The sequence below is a fragment of the Acomys minous genome (assembly GCF_964271855.1).
Source record: "Acomys minous genome assembly, chromosome: 12".
Taxonomy (NCBI): Eukaryota; Metazoa; Chordata; class Mammalia; order Rodentia; family Muridae; genus Acomys; species Acomys minous.
The window spans coordinates 112,169,896-112,186,509 of record NC_140493.1 but is presented as its reverse complement, the minus strand read 5'-3'; the positions used below and the strand labels follow the sequence as shown (position 1 = coordinate 112,186,509).

General features: G+C 55.2%; 3 protein-coding genes across 6 annotated transcripts; 2 read left to right on the top strand and 1 right to left on the bottom strand.

The window, feature by feature from the left end:
- Positions 1-210: 210 nt before the first annotated feature.
- CCDC137 (coiled-coil domain containing 137) lies at positions 211-6,153 on the bottom strand (the record flags this gene model as incomplete). The annotated part of the gene is made up of 6 exons (XM_084803154.1): positions 211-2,647; positions 2,775-2,854; positions 3,013-3,095; positions 4,852-5,074; positions 5,549-5,682; positions 6,020-6,153. 6 exons carry the CDS (start codon positions 6,151-6,153, stop codon positions 2,432-2,434), a joined length of 870 nt encoding a protein of 289 aa, XP_084659280.1. The 3' UTR covers positions 211-2,431.
- Positions 6,142-7,568, top strand: OXLD1 (oxidoreductase like domain containing 1; the record flags this gene model as incomplete). The annotated part of the gene is made up of 2 exons (XM_084803142.1): positions 6,142-6,489; positions 7,004-7,568. The coding sequence occupies 2 exons, from the start codon at positions 6,142-6,144 to the stop codon at positions 7,424-7,426; spliced, it is 771 nt and encodes a 256-aa protein (XP_084659268.1). The 3' UTR covers positions 7,427-7,568.
- A 2,778-nt stretch (positions 7,569-10,346) lies between these two features.
- Positions 10,347-16,136, top strand: PDE6G (phosphodiesterase 6G). Of its 4 annotated transcripts, none has more exons than XM_084803122.1 (4): positions 10,347-10,674; positions 13,216-13,437; positions 15,091-15,131; positions 15,549-16,136. In XM_084803122.1, exons 2-4 carry the CDS (start codon positions 13,292-13,294, stop codon positions 15,623-15,625), a joined length of 264 nt encoding a protein of 87 aa, XP_084659248.1. In that variant the 5' UTR covers positions 10,347-10,674; positions 13,216-13,291; the 3' UTR covers positions 15,626-16,136. The 4 variants fall into 4 exon arrangements, with proteins under 4 accessions (XP_084659248.1, XP_084659249.1, XP_084659250.1 ...); XM_084803123.1 differs by lacking the exon at positions 10,347-10,674 and adding an exon at positions 11,237-11,596; XM_084803124.1 differs by lacking the exon at positions 10,347-10,674 and adding an exon at positions 11,616-11,638.
- The last annotated feature ends 478 nt before the right edge of the window (positions 16,137-16,614 follow it).

Genomic DNA, 16,614 nt, shown 5'->3' with positions numbered 1-16,614 from the left:
TGGGCAGGATGTGGTGGTACTTGCCTGTGGCTTGATCTACTCAAGAGACTAAATGGAAGGGCTGTTGATATGAAGGGGGACGGGGTGTGGTGGGGCTTCCTTTAATCCTAGTACTAGGGGGGCAGTAGGTTCTCTGAATTCTGGTCTATGTAGTGAGACAGGGTCTCAAAAAAAACAAATATGGGGGAGCAACCTCACCAGAAACAAATGTTCTAATTGGTTCATTTATTCAAAGATGTGTGGTGGTGTGGTATCAGTTCCCACAGGTGGACAAGAGGCAGCTCAGGTGGCCACAGGAGATGGCAACATTCTGCTGGGATTTATAAAGCAGTTTAGAGCACTTGATAGCTTTACCAGTGCGTCAGTGAGATCTCTGTCCTCTATACCATCAAGACCTAATTTCTATGTGTACGTGTCAGTGCCTGCTTGGTCCTGGCCCGGCAGTGGTGCTGCCCCAGCCGTCCCGTCAATGTCAGGCGTCCAAGATGGCAGCCAAGACCAGAGCTGGCACATGGCCTTCATACAGAAGTGAGGAGCACAGGAAAACCACACTAGACGCATAGCTCCACACCATCAGGTCCGAGGTCTGTGGAGAAGGCTTGAGCAGAGCAGGTCAACAGTCCTTTGTAATGAAGCAGAGCTGTGCTTTTGCTGCTCCACGCTCATTTTCCTCCCTCCAGGATGTGAGCTGGGCTGGGCTGGGGGAGGGAAGCTTAGCCAGGGTGTCGGTTGGGGGTGAGTGCAGGCAGCGCGTACCCAGGGACAGCTCTGGGGAACTGGTTGAGCTTACTAGGGGCAGGGTGCGGGACTTTAGCCTCTGGGGCAAGGTTTGTGTGGCCATGTCCAACTATCCAGGACAGGAGTATTGAAAACTCAGGATACTTCAGGAGATACGGGGTCTGAGGGGGGACACTCATAAGGTCGGAGGAGGAGTAGAGCCTGAGAGCTCTCAGGTGGTGAATCCTAACCGCTTGATGGTGGGGCAGCCAGGTCAGGAGGGGAGAGGGAGCCAGGTGGTGTCCTCAGATGAGGCATCTGGGGTTGAAACTCTCGGCCCTTCCCCATTAGCCCCCATTTCGGCCCCACAGGGTTTAATAAAGGTATTTTGATTGGAAGCCGCGCTCAGTAGATCCTACCTGGAAGCATGGGGTGACTCATAAGAGCCGCAGAATCCGAGACGCGCTCAGCTACGTAGGCACGGGCTCTTTGCGGACAGTTAAGGGTGCTTTTGTTTGCCTCTTTGGTTTCCTGAGACAGGGTTTCTCTGTGTAGCCTTGGTTGTCCTGGACTCACTGTGTAGACCAGGCTGGCCTCGAACTCACAGCAATCCGCCTGCCTCTGCCTCCCGAGTGCTGGGATTAAAGGTGGGCACCACCACGCGCGGCCAGTTAAGAGTTCTTCAGTGCAGTTCGCAGTTGGCTACAGAGCTGGCCAGTGCTTCCGCTGGATCGTTGCATTGCTTCCCAGAAAACCCTTCAAAAGCCTACAGCTGATAAGTGGCCCTGGCCCTGCTGCATCCAACCTGCTCGCCTCTGGCCCCTGCTACTGCTGGGTGTGTGTCTGAGCACTCAGCTGTGAGTGTCATGTCAGACAGCAAAGGCACAGACTTCAAAGAGAGCAAAGTGTTCATCTTCACTCTGGAAAACGCACATCTAGAAGGAGGGACTAAAGCACTCCCCTCCGCTGCAGCTTTGCTAGCGGAAGCACGAAGGCCTGGCGGGACTGTGGGCTCCTCACAGCATCCAAGCTTAGCTCTTCAAGTCTAGGTAGGTTTTGAGAGACAGCCCCTTGCAGTTCAGGCGGCCTCACACTGGCTGTAAGTCAGGACTGGCTTGGAACTCCCAATTCTTCTGCCTTTACACTCTGGGTATAAATATTCCACCCTCCTACCAAGGAAGCCTGGCTAATGTTGATAGCTCAAGGCACCCTGCCAGTACTGACATCCCATGCATCCAAACCAAGCCTGAGCTGGGTTCTGGTCAGCAAGTGCTGACTGCTGGCCCCACCCTGCACTGGGTAAGTCTGCTCTTTCACTGTCCTGCGAGCCTTGCAATGGCTGCACTGAGCCCATGGGAGCCTCTTAAGACAACAGACTGACCTACACCAGCCGCTTCAGGAATTAGCTGGACTAAGGGATTGCGTCCTTGCTACAGTGCTCTTGGCATCTATCAGCTGAGCCGTGTTTCAGAATGAAGCTGGACTCAGGGAAGCACACGTCCTCCCAGCTGTGCCTCAGCCAAGTGCTGGGGAGCCTGCCCTGTGTGAGCCGGGAGTCACTGTTGGTCACTCGTCCTTAAAGCACCCGGCCTCCATATGGAAAGCCTACACTCAGGCTCCTTTCCGGGGACAACCATCTGCGCGCTTGCTCTCTCTTCCCCGGTTAGCAGCTCCCAGGACAGTTCCCAGGGCACTGAACCCCAAAGTCTCTGCATCACAGACAAGCCTGGAGCTTCCTCGGGGAAGAGCTACCGGGTGGCTGTCCAGGTGTCACTGCCTGTCGCTGTAGCTTCTTCAGGGCTCTGTAAGCCCGCACAGCCCGCTCCCGCTCTTCCTCAAGGATCCGCTGACGAGCCAGTGAAGTGGCTGGAGCCGAGGACACACCACCAGAGCCCAGAAGCATCTTCAGCATTAGCGATTTCTTGCCAGGCTGAGGAAGGAAAGGTGGCAAAGGGTTTTAGATGGTCCAGCAGCTAATAGCCCCTTAGGAAGGTCCTGGGCCAGGACACTTTTGTTCCCCGGCGGGACCAGGATGGCCCCTGGGATCCCCCACACACCGCGTCTCTGCACATGCTCCTTCTAGGCTGGACTGTCAGCTCTGGGGGCCGCAGCGCAACTTCTCCGAACTTCACGGTGTCTGCCGAGACAGTGAACACAAGGCCCGTGACATTTCTGACTCACCCACCCACCCACTCTCCCGTTCTTGAGGGCTACAGAACTCATCCATGGCCCCTAGTAGTGGTGAACCTAGGAGAGTCCACAGGGCCGCCGAGGAGGTCTAGTGGGAAGAGCTACCTTTTAGCAACTCCTGCTCCAGCCTTTCCACTGCTCTTGCCTCTTTTTTCTTCTGGGCTTTTTCAAGTCGCCGCCTCTGGAACCTAGAGAAAAAAGCACACGCTTTCCAGATTCCTAGGGCTTTGGCTCACGTGACTATAGTAGAGAAGGAAGTAGAAAGCAATCCCACCACACCGTTGTGCAGTACAAAGACACGTGTTTCTGTATCAGCGAAGTGGGAACAAGCAATGCGGCTACTCTTGGTCGCCTTTCTGTCTGAGGCCCTGTCTGGCCTGAACGCACAGCAGGCCTCCTGGACCCCAGAATTACAGGGAGCCACCACGCATGGCTGCAGTTTCTTTTCCACGTCAGAAAGCCCAGGCTGATTCTTCCTGAAAAGAGTGTGTGTGTGTGTGTGTGTGTGTGTGTGTGTGTGTGTGTGTTTTAGGTTTGGGGGGGGTTGTTTATTTGTTTTTCAAGACAGGGTTTCTCTGTGTATCCCTGGCTATCCTGGACTCGCTTGGTAGACAAGGCTGGCCTCGAACTCACAGCGATCCACCTGCCGCTGCCTTCCAACAGGCTTGCTTTATCTTTTTGAGGAAATCATCCCTCTCCCAGTGCACAAGCCAAGGGTGGCCTGAGCAGGTGGAACCCAGGCTTGAGGTCGGCTTCTCTGGCTGGACGCTATCCATATGGACACTACAGAAGCACACCTCAGCATCATTACAGAGACATTATCCCCTTTGGTATACAGAACTTGCACAAACAACGCAAACTCAAATCTCTTCCAGACCAAGAGGAACACTAGAGACCACCTCACCACCGTGCGGGTGGCAGGCTACACACCGCCTCACACAGTCACTCCACAGGGTGACCCCCTTGGAGAGACTATGTCTACCACCCAGCAAGTTCTCCTGTAGCAGACCCCAAGCTTCGCTTTTTCCACTTTCCTGCAGCAGTGGGGCCAAGGCGGACACTCGCCCTTCCTGTCCCGCTCTAAGACCAGGGTTTCCAGAGTAAAAACAAAACAGAAACAAGATCTTTGAGGCTCCAGCTCCCAGGCTGAGAGGATGATATGATCAAAGCTTTAACTTCTTATGATTCTCCTGAGTCATCAGATGGGATGTACAAGGCTGACTGCCAAGGCACTGTCACCAGAGAATATAATCAGAGCCCTCAGCCCTGCACCACGGGGGCCTCAGTCACCAGAGCCCACAGCCCTGCACCACGGGGGCCTCAGTCACCAGAGCCCACAGCCCTGCACCACGGGGGCCTCAGGCACCAGAGCCCACAGCCCTGCACCACGGGGGCCTCAGGCACCAGAGCCCACAGCCCTGCACCACGGGGGCCTCAGGCACCAGAGCCATCAACCCTGCACCACGGGGGCCTCAGGCACCAGAGCCCACAGCCCTGCACCACGGGGGCCTCAGGCACCAGAGCCATCAGCCCTGCACCACGGGGGCCTCAGGCACCAGAGCCCACAGCCCTGCACCACGGGGGCCTCAGGCACCAGAGCCATCAGCCCTGCACCACGGGGGCCTCAGTCACCAGAGCCCTCAGCCCTGCACCTCGGGGGCCTCAGTCACCAGAGCCCACAGCCCTGCACCATGGGGGCCTCAGTCACCAGAGCCCACAGCCCTGCACCACGGGGGCCTCAGGCACCAGAGCCATCAGCCCTGCACCACGGGGGCCTCAGGCACCAGAGCCATCAGCCCTGCACCTCGGGGGCCTCAGTCACCAGAGCCCTCAGCCCTGCACCACGGGGGCCTCAGTCACCAGAGCCCACAGCCCTGCACCACGGGGGCCTCAGGCACCAGAGCCCTCAGCCCTGCACCACGGGGGCCCCTGGCCTCAACTCACGCTTTCTTCCGCTCAGACTTCTCCTTCTTGGGAGCTGCCTGCTCCTCTGGCTGCCGAGTGGCCTGGTTCTTGCTAAGAAACAGCACGTGCTGGGCCTCCTGTTCCATGCGCTGGACGTAGGCCGCGTCGGACTCCCCCTTCCTTTGCCTGAAGGTGGGGACGGCGATGTCTGGCTCCTCTCCCTTTGCTTCCTTTTCCAACGTCTTCTTGAAAGCCACCTGGGCTGAGGACAGAGGACACCCAGGCTGAGGACTGCGTGGTGGTGACAGGTGAGCAGCCCGTGATCATGACCCTCTTACGGCCACAAGAGGGGAAGACCTCGCTTAACGACATGCGCACCCAGTTCGTGACAGCCCCAGATGTGATAGCATGACCTACTGGCTCCCGTCAAAGATGTCCACTGCAACGCAGGTGAACCAAGGAGCCAGAGAGATGGCACACGCATGGAGTCCCAGCACTCAGGAGGTGGAGGGAAACTGACTTTGAGTTTGAGGCCAGCCAGGGCTACCTAGAAACACCCTAACAAACAAAGAAGAAAGATAAAATCTGCCCTGGGCGGCCCTCCTTCAGTGCTCCCCCCATACCCTGCACCCCAGCACTGGGTCGTGGTGTGCTTCCCCTGCCTCAAACGCCTTTAAGTATTTGGACAAAGGAAGGGGTTCGGCGAGCGCTCTGGTGGCCCCCCCGCTGCACGTACCATCCTTCTTTCTCTTCTTGTTACTCAGCGGCTTTTTCATCTCCTGTCGGCTCCTCATAATCTCTCGGAGGCGGAAAGGGATTTCTTGCTCATCCTGGTTCTTCGGTTTGCAGTTCACTTTCTTCTTTTCTTTCCTGACAAGATAACCAAGGAGGAGTGTGGCCTTTCCCAAGTACCACATAAGCACAACAAGAGTAAGGACTAAGCCTCTAAAGAAACGGTGCAGGGCCCATGAACAGAGACGGTCCTCTCCTCACCCTCGACCCGGGCTGCCTTGAACTGGATCTTTCTCAGCGTGCTGAGGCAAAAGGCGCTACGAAAGCCCCAGGGAGGCTGGCACCCTGGCCTCACACCCGGAACGTGGCTCACAATAAACTCGAGACATCTCCGTTCATTCAACACATGGCCGAGCGTGGGCCTGGGCTGAGGTTCCCAACCGGGTCCTCTCCCATCCCATCCTCTCACACCCACCTGCGCTGTCCGAGCCGTGAAGCCGAGCGCTGCTGTCCCTGCGACTGCTGCTGCCTCCGCGCCTGCGGCTGTCTCGGATCCCCAAAGCCGGCCGACCGCCCAGTAGCCTGGGCTGCGCGTCCATGCCCAGCCATTGGTACCCCAGGAGCGCCCCGCACGAAGCTACTTCCGCCCTCTGGCAAGCCCCGCCCCGTGAGCATCACTTCCGTTTCCTGCGCTCTGTCCGAAGCTCATTGGCCCCGGCGTCCGCACCCGCGGTGGGAATGGTGCTGCTGCTGCAGAGCTTGTCCCGGGGAGAACGGGTCCTGGCTACGCTGTGGCGCAGGACTCGTTCCCTCCGGCTGAGCGGGCCCCAGTGCCCCAGCCGGGTTGCCGGAAGCCTTTCGCGCAGCCGGGGTATCCTAGGTCCGGGAGGCCGGCCAGCGCTTGGAGGAGTCATGATCAGCGCGCTCGCTAAGAGCTCTCTTCAGGTCGGGGCCCCAGAGGAGCTAGTGGACAAATAAGTTGCAAGAGTCACATTTAGTGACCAGGGTCAGAAGGGAATATCAGGGAAGGGGACCCGGGGGCCTTTGAGGCGCTAGAGACGAAAAATGGGGTGACCCGATATCCCTTGAGCTTCTCTTGTTAAGTGATGGAAGGCTGCAGGGACCGAGGAAGGTGCAGACGGTCCGCATGGTCAGAGACGTGCTTAGCTAGATAGCTGGCTGATGAGGGTCATCCGGCTCCATGGCCTTCCCCTGTCCTATCCAGGATCAGTCATCTGTCTGATCTGCAGTTGTTTCCCGGAGGACCCTTGGCCCTTAACAAGTGTCTTCTCATACCAACCAGGATGTCCGTTCCCCCTACCTGTGGAATGCTATACAGAAGTAAAATATGTAATAGCTTGTTCTATTCCAGTGCGAGGAAGGCAGGCCATTGCCCAGAGCTGGGAACAGCGCTTTACCAGCTTCCTGGGGAGTCGTACTGATTGTCACCTCTTGGCAGGGGACACACCAGTTCTCCATCTGGGACTGCTGCCAGATTTCTCCCCGCGGGAGACGCAGGGTTCTTCACGGACACCATACTCCAGTGCGAGCCACTGATGGCTGCAGAAAGCTGGGCATGGACCACGGGGAAGAAGGTTTCCGAGTGGGTACAGAGGATGACAGGGAGCCAGAGGCCTCCCTGCCCCAGGGGAGCCTCGTAGGGCCCCCATACTCTCTGCCACCTGAGCTCCAGCCCCCCACAAACTGCTGCATGAGTGGCTGTCCTAACTGTGTGTGGGTAGACTACGCAGAAGCTCTGCTGAGGCACTACCGGGATGGTGGGGAGCGGGCCCTCGCCCTCCTAGAGGAGCACGTGACCGATGAGAACCTCAAGGCCTTCCTCAGAATGGAGATCCGGCTGCGCATGCAGAGCGGAGCCTGAGCCTGCTCTCCTGGGACTCCTTGCCACCATGGTCGAATGCTGTGCTTAAGCAGCGACAGGACCACTGCACTTCCTGCCTCTGCCAAGAAAAAGAATTTCTGTGTAACAGCTTCAGTGCTGAATAAAGAACTCCTCTCTGTCAGGCGTGCAGCAGCCTTTGTGTTGTCTTGTGGAAGAAAGCGTTCCTAAGCGGGCTGTGTGTCCCTGCTGAGCACTCCTGTGACAGGAGCTACTCCAGGCCCCCGGTGTGCCTGGGATGTCCTGCTGACGGTAAGCTCTGGTTCCAACCTGTGGCAAATAAGAACCATCCCCTGGGAGGGGCCTAGCTATTCCCTGTCTCCTTCTGAGTCCTGGGGGAGCTGTTTTTACAGGTGGTAATGAGGTCACCCTCAGATTTTTGAGAACTGCTAGAGTAACCAACGCGGTCTGGGCATCGGGCTCCAGAGCGACAGCAAGGACTGAGCTTAAATGTATTTGGGCCAGCTGGAAAGATGGCTCAGTGGTTAAGAGCGCCACTTGGCCGAGCGTGGTGGATGCCTTTAATCCCAGCGAGGCAGAGGCAGGCGGATCACTGAGTTTGAGGCCAGCCTGGTCTATAAAGGGAGTTCAGGACAGCCAAGATAACACAGAGAAACCCTGTCTCAAAAAATAAAAAATAAAAATAAAAATTAAGTACCACCTGATCTTCGAGAGGTACTGAATTCAATCCCAGCAACCACATGGTGGCTCACAGCCATCTGTAATGTGATCTGGTGCCCTCTTCAGGCCTGCAGGTGTACATGCAGACAGAGCACTGTATACATAATAAATAAATCTTTTTTTTTTTTTAAAGCACTTGTGTCCACTACCTTGGTTAAAGGGAAAGCTAGGATTATAAAGTGACTTCCAGCAGGGTTTGGGCTGATGAATAGGGCTTTTTCCATGTTTGGTGTTTTACACAGATGACAACATCAGAAAGTAGGGGCACTTTGCTAATGGTATCACGGACAGATGTTGCATGTCATCGAAAGGACTCAGCTGGGCCCAGGTAGACATGACAGTGTGACGACACTTGTTAGGTCCCAGACTCGTGTGTAACTTCTTACTATGGATTGAAAGCATCTCCTCCAAAAAGAGGTTCACAGGACCCAATAGGTAAACAAGACAGGCCCAGAAAGCTCCGAAAACTTGCAAAATACACAGAGCCCTCCCTAAGATAAGACAGTCAGTGAACAGTTTCTGGAAAGTAGAGACTGAACTAGCTGAGCTGCCGGCAAGTTGTGTAAAAAGCCCCAGGCACAACCTTTGTGCCTGGTCACCCTTCCCCTCTCCTCCCCAGGGTTTCTCTGTGCAGCCCTGGCTGTCTTGGAACTCGCCTCTGCCTCCGTTGGGATTAAGGCGTGTGTTGTCACCGCCCAACCTGAGTCACCACTCTTGATGGGATGGCTCTCTGGTGATACAGTTGTCTTTGATCATCCACGCTGCTGTAGGATTCGCCAATAAGCTCACTGGTTCACCAAGCTGGATTTGGGTGGGACCGTTTCCCTGCTGTCATTAGTGCCCTGCCTGGGCTAGGTAGACATTTGTTTCACACCCCCAGGAAATGTTGACGCCAGTGGATCCTACAAACCTCAGCATTTCCAGCATTTGGTAATTGTGGCAAAGCCCAGTAATGTCATGTGGTATGAGATGCCGCCAAAGAAAAGTCGCTGGCCAGCCCTTTGCCGTGGGCCCAGGTCTGCTCCTGGGCATGTGGCACTCAAGACCTCAGACTCTGCCATACTGGCCTGCATCTTGTCCTGCCTGCATCAGTTTTATCCCGGGGTATTTGCCACCATATCTATGAAATGCCCCGCGGTGGGCCAGACACTAGCAGTGTAGCATACCTCCCACACCACGTGAGTGTAGAAGACAGAGGTCCAACACAAGCATTGTAGGGAGCTGCCTGTAATTCCAGTACTTGGGAGGCAGAGGTGGGCAAGGTCGTCACGACCATCCGTAGCTACGTGATGGCGTGAGGCCACCCTGGGGCTACTTAAGACCATGTGTTTAAAAAGAAAAAACAAGGGTCTGCAGAGGAGCCCAGTGGTTGAGAGCGCTGGCTGCTCTTTGGGACGGTCTGGGTTTTATTCCCAGCACCCACACGGTAGGCAGCTCACATCTCTCTGTAGTGCCGGTCACACGGGATCTGACACAGACATACACGCAGGCAAAAATACCATAAAAACAAACAAACAAAAAAACTAATTCTATCCAAACTTCATACAGATGAATGTGGGGGAAGGGGAGCAGGGGAAGCTGATCTGAGGACTCAGTGGTTAAGAACACTGGCTGTTATTCCAGTGGTCCTGAGTTCGTTTTCCCAGCACCCACATGGTGGCTGTCAGCCATCTGTAATAACATCTGGCGCCCTCTTCTGGACTGCAGGTGTACATGCAGGCAGAACGTTGTATACATAATAAATAAGTAAGTCTTATTTTAAAAAAAGAACCTGGGGGGCTGGAGAGATGGCTCAGTGGTTAAGAGCACTGTCTGCTCTTCCAGAGGTCCTGAGTTCAATTCCCAGCAACCACATGGTGGCTCACAGCCATCTATAATGTGATCTGATGCCCTCCTCTGGCCTGCAGGTGGACATGCAGGCAGAGCACTGTATACATAATAATAAATAAATAAATCTTTAAAAAAAAAAAAAAAAAAAGATGTCATATCCTTGCCTGAAGGGCAACGCTAAGACACTGGGGTCAAATCCTAGAGGACCCAGAGGAGGAAACTAAAGGAAATAGACACAGAAAGTGGACTACACAGAGAGTAGATGAAGCCCTTAGGGTTGGATGCAAGAGGCAGGGCTGAAAGACAAAGGAAAAAACCCACCAAAACCCAGATAGGGGCTGCCACACTGAACGTCAAGGTCCACAGACAGGCTCCTCAGTGCCTGGGACAGAAGGCGAGGGGTAAACCCAAGCCGGAGCTGTGTGGAAGGGTGTGCCCCAACACCAGGGAAGCTCATACCGCCCTCCCTTCCTGGGTACCCCTGGAACCAGCTGTCCTTCCTCCGGGCCCTTGACTGCGCCTGAACCCCTTCTGCCCGCCCCAGCGTCCCAGTCGGTGGCGGCTCCCTCAAGGCCCAGCAACCTGATTAGTGTCGCATGAGAGATGAGAATCGTCATTATAATCCGCTCACACCGGAAGGATAAATTCCTAGGCCAGCTCTGCTGATCCAGGTCCAGGCAGCGGGCACCCGAGGCTCCCTGAGATCTGCCCAGCGCTTGGTGAGTAGCGAGGGACTTGTGCGTCCCACCACCCTTTCTGACAGCCAGGCATCTGTTCAGTTCGCGCTGGGTTGGGGGAAGCCACCAGGCTTTTACTGCCTCGCCTCAGCTGAGCTCTCCAATCCCTAGGAGCCTGTCCCGTCCCTTCCCTGGTCCTTTATCGACGACATCTTTTTTTTTTTTCCACTTAAGAGGTTTAATAGGGAGATAAAGGAACCTTATCTAGAGACACACGGGGGGGGGGGAGGGGAGAGAGAGAGAGAGAGAGAGAGAGAGAGAGAGAGAGAGAGAGAGAGAGCGCTATCAACGACATCTTGCCAATCACCTCTGCTTTTCCACAATGCCAGATGCTAATGCCTCTGTCACCAAGGCCGGTGACCTGCTCATACAACTGAATGGCACCAGCTTTAGGTCAGTCCCGGCTAGGCGGATCAGACATGGTTTCCATGGTGACAGCACTGACCAGTGGACCTTGGTCAGGGAGCAGCTGCCCGCAGAGGTTCACGGCCTTTGGCTAGAAAAGTCTTTTGCCACGGGGAAGTAAGGGATGGCTGCCCCAGGGATGGAGCAGCCTGGTGCCCTAGGGACTAAGCTCCCAAGTCCTGGCTGCTAGGCTGGTGCTTGCTTCAGGCAGGGACTCTAAATGTAGAAAGGTTGAGGGGCCATGAGACTGGGGTGCGCGCTGCCTGCAGCAGACTTAGCCTTGTTCGTTTACTGCTCCTGGTCCTGATGTTCTAGCAAACCACTGACAGTGGCTCAAGACTGGACCTAGCACTATGCCCCATAGGACTGAGGGCAGAACAGGGGACCCTGAGCAACGCCTCCTGTCTGGGTCACCTGTGTGGCCTCAGAACCGTCAGCAGCATGTGAGTGAGGTTCATGCAGCTTCCCCGAGTCCTGCGAGATTAGGAGTCTCCTTCAGGTACTGAGAGGATTACAGAAAGCTGTGCTGTCCGTAGCCAAGGTCACTGGGGCTTAGAGTTTGCGGGGACAGGTTCTGGGAAGGGGGGGCAGGGGAGACCACCCTGTGTAGTGTATCTTTTAGGTTGTGGCCTGATACAGGGCAGCATAGGCCAGCTCAGCCACACCAGCACCCCGAGGTGATGCCAAACCCAAAGCAAGCCCCACCTGATGAGCAGTAAGCCCCTTCTGAAATGGAGCCATGAAACCAAGAGGCATAGGCTGGAGAGATGGCTCAGCGGTTAAGAGCACTGAATGCTCTTCCAGAGGTCCTGAGTTCAATTCCCAGCAACCACATGGTGGCTCACAGCCATCTGTAATGTGATTTAATGCCCTCTTCTGGCCTATAGGGGTTCAAGCAGGTAGAGCACTGTATGCATAATAAATAAATAAATCTTAAAAAAAGAAAAAAGAAAAAGAAAGAAAAAGAAAAAACGAGAGGCACTCAGCTCAGTCGTACCCTGGTTCAATGACAGGCCCTTCCCTAGGGCCTCTCAGTGTTCTGTTTTATGCAGCGCTGTTTATCCACATCAAGTCCAGCCCCGAGGGACAGATAACAAGCCACAAACAACAAGTACATAAATATGAAGAAATATACTTAAAGGGGCATGTAAACAAATGAGGAGTTTAGCTGGGTGGTGGCAGGCGGCGTGCAACTCTAATCCCGGCACTCGGGAGGCAGAAGCAGGTGTGTGAGGCCAGCCTGGTCTACAGAGTGAGTTCCAGGCTACACAGAAAAACCCTGTCTCAAAAAAGACTAACTAAGCCGGGCGGTGGTGGCACACGCATTTAATCCCACCACTCGGGAGGCAGAGGCAGGAGGATCACTGTAAGTTCGAGGCCAGCCTGGTCTACAAATTGAGTCCAGGACAGCCAAGGCTACATAGAGAAACCCTGTCTCGAAAAACCTGGGGAAAAAAACCTAACTGAATGAATCAATGAATGAATGAATGAATTAGAATTTACCAGTATACGATATGAACAAATAAATTAGGACCTGGGACTACAGAATGACACGAGGTAGAGTCAGAGGAAGCCTTCCTGAGAAGGGATCAGTGACAGCAACCTGGGGCTGATCACCTGGAAGAGAAGCCAGGAGGATCAACTTGCTGGGTCAGGAGGGAGTGAGTGCCCTTTGTTCCCATCCCCGGAGTCCTCATAAGGCTTTCAACAGAGTGGCATGGCTGGGTCAGGTCCCAGTGGATGTGAAGGAGGGAGGTGCAGGCACAAGCGTGGTCAGTGGTCATTGCAAGGTGAGGGAGTAAGAAGTCCAGGTTTGGGACGTGTGGTGGGGGTCAAAAGTAAAGTGGGTTTGATGTGGAGCAGGAGCAGGAGCAGGGGCCGGGTGTGTGTGGGGGGGGGGGGAGCTGCAGGAGCCCTGTGTGGCTGCTGGCGGTGGGAGGTGTGTGTCGGTCCCAGGCAGAAGAAGGAGAATGCTGCAAACCCACTCTGGAGCTGTAAGGTGCTTCTCTGCCGTCAAGACGGCTGTCTAAGGATGGCTCCCAGGTGTCAACCCTCTGTTCCCAAGGTTGAAAGGTGGCGGTCAAAGGAACTAACAGGTATCTGTCTGGTCTAACCTAGCCTGCATGAGGAGGCCAGCCCAGCCTGACAGAGTCCAGAAACTAAGGGTCACTGCAGTGTGTCTGCCAGCCTCACCATGAACCTGGAGCCACCCAAGGCTGAGATTCGGTCAGCCACCCGGGTTATAGGGGGACCCGTTACCCCCAGGAAAGGGCCACCAAAGTTTAAGCAGCGGCAAACCAGGCAATTCAAGAGCAAGCCCCCCAAGAAAGGTGTCCAAGGGTAAGCAGCACAGCAGAGGGGAGCCTCTCACACAAGGATGGTGGGAGGACCAGGCGGAGGCTGGGGTGGGGCTCTTTGCAGTGTGTCTTCATCCTTATGACTGGGGCCCCAGGAATGCTGGGAGAATGAAGGGTTGCAGCCAAGATGTGCCTGCATCTCCTCAGGGATATGTGTGCACACCTTCACACCCACCTGTGCACACACAGACACACCTACACGTGCACACCTAGAAGCACTGCGGTAGCCAGTTGTCAGTTGCTCTCACAAAATGCTGGGAGTGGTGGTGGCGCACGCCTTTAATCCCAGCACTCAGGAGGCAGAGGCAGGCGGATCGCTGTGAGTTCGAAGCCAGCCTGGTCTACAAAGCGAGTCCAGGACAGGCAAGGATACACAGAGAAACCCTGTCTTGAAAACAACCAAAAAAAAAATTGCTGGGAGCTGAATACTTTATGCAGAAAATACTTGTTGAGCCCACAGTTTTAGAGACTGGAAGTTCCAGAAGCGGGCTGGAGTGATTGCTCAGTGGTTAAGAGCACTGGCTGTCGCACGCCTTTAATCCCAGCACTCGGGAGGCAGAGGCAGGCGGATCGCTGTGAGTTCGAGGCCAGCCTGGTCTACAAAGTGAGTCCAGGACAGCCAAGGCTACACAGAGAAACCCTGTCTCAAAAAACCAAAAAAAAAAAAAAAAAAAAAAAAAAAAGAGCACTGGCTGTCTTCTGAAGGACCCGAGTTCAATCCCAGCACCCACATAGCCCCTCACAGCTGCTGTAACTCCAGTTACAGGGGATCTAGCACCTTCCCACAGACACACATGCAGGCACCACACCAGTGCACATAAAATAAAAATAAATTATTTTTTAAAAAAGAAAGTTCTGGCTGGGTGTGGTGGCACACGCCTTTAATCCAGCACTTGGGAGGCAGAGGCAGGCGGATCACTGCGAGTTCAAGGCCAGCCTGGTCTACAAAGCGAGTTGAGGACAGCTAAGGCTACACAGAGAAACCCTGTCTTGAAAAACCGAAAAAATAAAATAAATAAATAAATGAATGAAAAAGAAAAGAAAAGAAAGTTCCAGGACTCTGGAACTCTGATAACAACCCTGTGGGTATATTACAACCCTGGCAGGAGAAGAGCTTATATGTACAGACAGAGGAAACCAGAAAGCAGGGAGGAGCCAGTCTCTCCCATGTAGTCACCTTATCTACGGAGGTGTAACCCTGTCCGGTGAGGCAGGCACTCTCTCATGGCCCGTCACTCTGTACTGGGCTTCTCTCTTCAAGGTCTTCCACCTCCCAAGACTGTTGCATTGGGGCCTGGTTTCCAGCACGCGTTCCTTTCAGGACAGACCACAGCTGGCACCCTGAGACACACGCAGCGGCACCCTCACACCCGCTCACACCTTCAATGTCACACTCCTGCAGAAACCCACAGCCCATAACCACCCAGGCACCGCCCACCCCACGTGTGTCTGTCTCACCCTTCCCTTCCTGGTCCTCTGCTTGTGGATCTCCGGGAAGCACACTCGCCCCGTGTGGGTAGAGGGGAGCCCTCAGATCCTGCCCGGTAGCATATGTGGGGGAGGCACCCTTAAGTCTGGTCTCCAGGGGCGGCTAGACCTAGCCATGTCACCATCCTTGACCACGCTGTCATTGCAGGTTTGGGGATGACATCCCTGGAATGGAAGGCCTGGGAACAGGTATGACAAGCCAGGGTTGTCCCCTCCCTCCCTCCCTGGGACGTGCTCCCACAGGTCCCAGGCTCCTCTCTTTCTTGCTTAGCCTGCCTTCCATCCTGTTCCCTATTTCTCTCCCGACATCAAGCTTGGGGTCCTACTGAGAGGGGCTGTGAACTAGGGTGGGTTCACTAGGCACAGGAGGGACCTTTGCTTCTCCTCCCAGCTTTGGCAAGGGGGACCCCTTGAGCGGGGTCCCCGTTTGGGCCTCTCTACTGGAGGCCAGACCGAGAAGACAAAGCTGGTGCTTCCTGCCCGGGAGGAGGATTTGCCATCAGAGACTAGACTCTCATCCTAGGCGATGTGGCTTTTATTTGGGGAGCGAAAAGCAAGGCAAGAGGGAACGGGGCGGCGCCATCTTTAATGACACTTTTCTGACAGACATCACCGTCATCTGTCCGTGGGAGGCCTTCAACCACCTGGAGCTGCACGAGCTGGCCCAGTACGGCATCATCTAGTCAGATGCCCGCTGCGTGAGCCCCGCGGAAGAGGCCGGCATCATCTAGTCAGATGCCCGCTGCGTGAGCCCCGCGGAAGAGGCCCGCTGAAGACCCACTCTGCCCCACCACCCTCTGCAAGCCCTGTCCAGGACCCCTGCCCAAGCCCGAGCCTGAGTCCCTAGCCAGGTTGCCCAAGGCCTCTAGGTGGGACAACCTCAGGTCCTGACACCAGCTAGCAAGAGGCCACAGCCTCCCACAGGACACTCTGCTGGCATGAGGTCAGCAGAAAGAAGGGAGGGGACCTAGCCGCACCACCTGTCCTCCTTGTGGCTGGAATGCGGGAATGTACTCCCCATAACTGCCTCTTCTGTGGCTAAGCGAGTCCCTCTGCCTTGCGGCCCTCCCGGATGGAATGGGACCCTGTCCTGGGTGGGGTGGTGTCCTGGGTGTCCCACCATTACACTAACCTCCCCAACATACTCCTGTCCCTTGTTCCTATTTCAAAATAAAATTATTGCGTCCTTGCTTATCTGAAGTGCACTGACGGGGACAGGCAGGTGTGCCTGTGGTAGGGTCCTTTGTCAGCTCCGTGGAGGAAGGGCCAGGGCAGGTGGAGGAGGAGAGACTGGCCAGGAAGAGAACAGAGCATTCCCATGGGCCACATTCACCACAGAGGCTTGGCTAGAGGTCCTGGACATCATACGATCCTGGCCACGACACTTTGGGGGTTTTAGTCAGTGAATCCTAGACAGTGGGAAAGGACAAAAACTGGAAACGTAAACACAGGTGTCTAATAAGTAAGTAGCTCCCCACCCCCCCTCCACCCACTCCCACCCCCCCCATCCTCCCACCCACCCCCCTCCCAATCCACCCTACGACTGACAGCTAACACCTGCTGTGTGCCCCCAGTAACCTAAGGGCTCCACGCATAGGGGTAAGGCAAATGGGCAGACCCACCCCAAGGCACCCACAGGGCTTAGGGTAAATGTAGGATTGTTCTTTGGGCA